The sequence below is a fragment of the Sinocyclocheilus anshuiensis genome, unplaced genomic scaffold (assembly GCF_001515605.1).
Source record: "Sinocyclocheilus anshuiensis isolate Anshui unplaced genomic scaffold, SAMN03320099.WGS_v1.1 scaffold942, whole genome shotgun sequence".
NCBI lineage: Eukaryota > Metazoa > Chordata > Actinopteri > Cypriniformes > Cyprinidae > Sinocyclocheilus > Sinocyclocheilus anshuiensis.
The window spans coordinates 615595-619983 of NW_015536531.1; the positions used below are offsets into that span (position 1 = coordinate 615595).

General features: G+C 37.2%; 1 protein-coding gene across 1 annotated transcript in view; it reads right to left on the reverse strand.

The window, feature by feature from the left end:
• Positions 1-1894: 1894 nt before the first annotated feature.
• The window catches only part of LOC107694966 (HEAT repeat-containing protein 5A-like), a 31191-nt gene continuing 28696 nt past the window's right edge, over positions 1895-4389 (reverse strand). Inside the window, exons 34-36 of the mRNA XM_016494700.1 lie at positions 4083-4234; positions 3633-3843; positions 1895-2303 (exon numbers count right to left, since the gene is read on the reverse strand). Of these exons, the coding sequence (XP_016350186.1) occupies positions 2002-2303; positions 3633-3843; positions 4083-4234 (665 nt within the window). The 3' untranslated portion in view covers positions 1895-2001. The remainder of the gene's footprint in view (positions 2304-3632; positions 3844-4082; positions 4235-4389) is intronic.

Below are 4389 nucleotides of genomic sequence, written 5' to 3' on the forward strand. Positions count from 1 at the left end.
TCCACCCTTCCTCCAGACTCTAGGACTTTGGTTTCCAAATGAAATACAAAACTTTCTCTCATCTGAAAAGAGGACTTTGGATCACTGGGCAACAGTCCAGTTCTTCTCCTTAGCCCAGGTAAGACTCCTCTGACGTTGTCTGTGGTTCAGGGGTGGCTTAACAAGAGGAATACGACAACTGTAGCCAAATTCCTTGACACATCTGTGTGTGGTGGCTCTTGATGCCTTGACCCCTGCCTCAGTCCATTTCTTGTGAATTTCACTCAAATCCTTGAATCGATTTTGCTTGACAATCCTCATAAGGCTGCGGTTCTCTCGGTTGGTTGTGCATCTTTTTCTTCCACATTTTTTCCTTCCACTCAACTTTCTGTTAACATGCTTGGATACAGCACTCTGTGAACAGCCAGCTTCTTTGGCAATGAATGTTTGTGGCTTACCCTCCTTGTGAAGGGTGTCAATGATTGTCTTCTGGACAACTGTCAGATCAGCAGTCTTCCCCATGATTGTGTAGCCTAGTGAACCAAACTGAGAGACCATTTTCAAGGCTCAGGAAACCTTTGCAGGTGTTTTGAGTTGATTAGCTGATTGGCATGTCACCATATTCTAATTTGTTGAGATAGTGAATTGGTGGGTTTTTGTTAAATGTGAGCCAAAATCATCACAATTAAAAGAACCAAAGACTTAAACTACTTCAGTCTGTGTGCATTGAATTTATTTAATACACGAGTTTCACAATTTGAGTCGAATTACTGAAATAAATGAACTTTTCCACAACATTCTACTTTATTGAGATGCACCTGTATTACTTATATTGCCTGTCAATGCAAATGCAAAACATTTGTGCCAAAATAAAATGAGATTTCCATGCATAATTAGAATACAGAAAAAAAAGTAAAAACTGTTTGTAACTAAAGTTAAGTACCATTTTAACTTATGGAAGCAAATTTCTGCCATATAAGAAAAAAATCATGCTTTCGTAAATCATAAGTCATAATCATGGTAAAAGGTCAAAATTACGACATATCGATACAAGTTGATATTGACAGTCAAAAATATGACAGTCAAAAGTGTCTAAAGTACCTATTATGAGAGTGAAAATTGACATGAAAAGTTAAATTATGTGATAAAGTGAAAATTATTAAAAGTCAATTACAAAAAATTACGTTATTATTTTAACTTAGTATGTCACAATTTTGACTTTTTGTCTCATAATTATGATTTGCCAAGCCATGATTTTTTTTTTCTCATGTGGCAGAAATGGGCTTCCATATGAATGCGTACTACAGATGTATTCAAAGTATCAATGCAGTGATGTGATGCAAGTATCTGTTTGTAATGCTTTATCATGAATATACATTCAGAACTATCAACTATCTCTAAGCAACTTAAAATATTTAACATTTTCAATTTATAATATTTAAATGCACTAAAACTGTATATGTAAAGTCAGCAGATAACTGATTACCAGCAGTGCAGTTAGTCAGGTTTAGTTGTGAGCTGCAGCATGACAGTGAGAAATTAATGATTTGCATTCTTTGTACAGACACAATAAAACACTTCTCACAAAAAAATCATGCTATGCATAACTGAGTTAGACAGAATCATTCAAGCTTGTTAGCAAGGTAACCATTAAAGGGGTCATATGATGTTGCTAAAAAGAACATTATTTTGTGTATCTGGTGTAATGAAATGTGTTTTTGCATCGCATCATATGACCCCTTTAAAACTAACAAAAAGTTTATATAAATGGTAGCCATATAAAATTAACTCCCATGGTTCAGCTGTTCTGCTTCTTGTGAAACACACTTCCCCTTACTTTCTGAGTAAATATGTATTAAGTTCCTCATAGAGGTTAATGCAGTTTTAAAGCTGACTACAATTATTAAACACCACAAATTTTAAATGGATTTATCTTTTAAAACAAAGCGGATTAAAACACCACCTCAACATTCACTCAGTCATTAAAATCATAATACTCGTATCATATCCAGTCAGGAGGATTCACAGGAAATTGATCTTCAGTTGAATGCTTGGCGTGTTTTTGCTATTGACTCGAGTAGTTTGTGCCTTAGTGTTCATGCTCTCCTGGTTGCCCTTGATGGCTGCCTCCAGCCTGGCTTTCATGTGCGGGGCGGAGGCCATCAATGCTTTGAAGACAGCCGAGTGCTGGGGGCCGATGCGCATGAGGTCTCCTAAGGCGGACTCGTGCAGTGAGCGAGAGGCTGCTGGAGCTGATGTCAAAGCATTCTCATCTAGCAGGAGAGAGATGAGGATGGGCAACAGCACAGCCACCAGCTGTGGACCTGCATGGTTAAAACACATACTCAGTGCTTGGTATCCTTAAATATATTGAGTCAGATTCTAAACAACATTGTACCAATTTGCTAACAGTAATTAAAAAAGACATTTATAATCAATGAATTATTCTTGTTTTTTTATGATATCCAGGGTTGGGAGGGGGTACTTTTAAAATGTATTCCGTTACAGTTACAAATTACTTCATTAAAAAAGTATTCAGTAACAATCCAATTACCACAATATTAAAGTAATGTAACCTGATTACTTTTGGATTACTTCAAGTTACATATGTTAACTCAAAAAAGCAATATCCAAGTACTTTTATTTAACTAATTTATACTAATAATATTGAACTAATAAAAACTATAGTAAAAACTATTTGAAACTTAAAAATCGTGTCTTGTTTCACCATCTAGATATTACAGCCCGTATATTTATATAAAAGGCTATGCAGACATCTAGTGGCTATACAGTTTAGTATTACAGTTTTATTTTTTTTTATTTCTTTAACATGTACAAGTAAAAATAAATATAGTTTATACACAACATAAATTTTTTTACACCATATACATATTAGTGCATTTTAAAATAAGCCTAACGTTACATGTCGAAATGCATGTGAAATGCTATGATCTTGATTTCATTGACTGATCCGGGGTGTGGGGACTCTAATGTTAATTTCTACATTTTCAGGCTCATTTTCCGCAAGAAAACTGACAACTGCACTCATGCACACCATGGAATTTTAAATCACTAGCAAACACTTAATTTTAGCTAACGATGATTTCCATGCTAGTCGGACTCGTACCTGCAAATGTTCAAGTTGGTTGAGTAGCCTTTGTTAAAGCAAGAGTCTTCATGCATAGCTTATGCTGTACAACTGTTATTTCCTTTATCCTTTTTGACATTTCCAGACATGAAAACGTTTTTCCCAGCAGGAAGCATCGTAATTAATTTACTGTAGCAGCATCTCATCCCGCGTTTGAGGAGAATAATTGTAGACGGGTGTTATTTGCGCACGCACCAGCAGGCGGCTCACGTGAGTCAACAGAACCAGGAACTGATGAAGCAGCGCTAAATATATAGCGTTATGTCAAAATACTCATTTATTTCATTTTAAATTAAACAAATGTAATCCTGATAGTATTCCCACTTTTTACAAAATGTAACTGTAATCTGAATACTTTGTTTTTTAATGTAACCGTAACGGATTAGTTACTAGATTTTTGTATCCTGATTACGTAACGCTGTTACATGTATTCCCTTACTCCCCAACCCTGATGATATCATAACTTACAGCTGTTTGGGGCCTGTAAACATTTCCAGTCACTTACGGTGAGTTTCTTCAGCAGCAAACACTAGTGCTTCCAGGGCTCGGACTGCAGCTTGCACAGCCTGTAGCTCTGCTGGGCCTTGAGGACGACTCTTTTCAACTTCCTGCAGTTGTGACACCAGACAGCCACCCAGAGCTAGAATAAATGGCCTGGCTACCGGCGCTGGGCCTTGGAATAAAGATACTAGCAACTGATAACTTCTGCTCAGCACCTAAATGGGAAATAGCAAGACATACAAGAGAAGGATACTCAACATAGAGTTTTTCATCTTTAGGAATTTTACGCAAATTGTAGCAAAGCTCCTCATTTAAACTGCCAGATTCTACTACAAAAAGTTTGGGGTCGGTAAGATTGTTTAAAAATGTTTTGAAAGAAGTCTCTTCTGCTTATCAAGGCTGCATCTATTTGATCAAAAATGCAGTAAAACAGTAAAAATCCCTCTTCACTCACCACGGGGTCCTTAGATTCCAGACTGGCTCTGAATGTCTGGATGCAGCATGTCTGCAGGGGCTCCACAGTGGTCACCTCAGCACTGGCGTACAGCAGGAAGATGGTGAGAGATGTCAACATGGTAACCTCATCTACTCCAGGCTCCATTTTATCTGTCCAAAACAATCCATGAAAAAACAGAGAATGTTCCTCAAACTATTTCTACAACATGCTGAAACACACACACACACACACACACACACACACACAGAGACACAGACACAGACACAGACACAGACACACACACACACACACACACACACACACA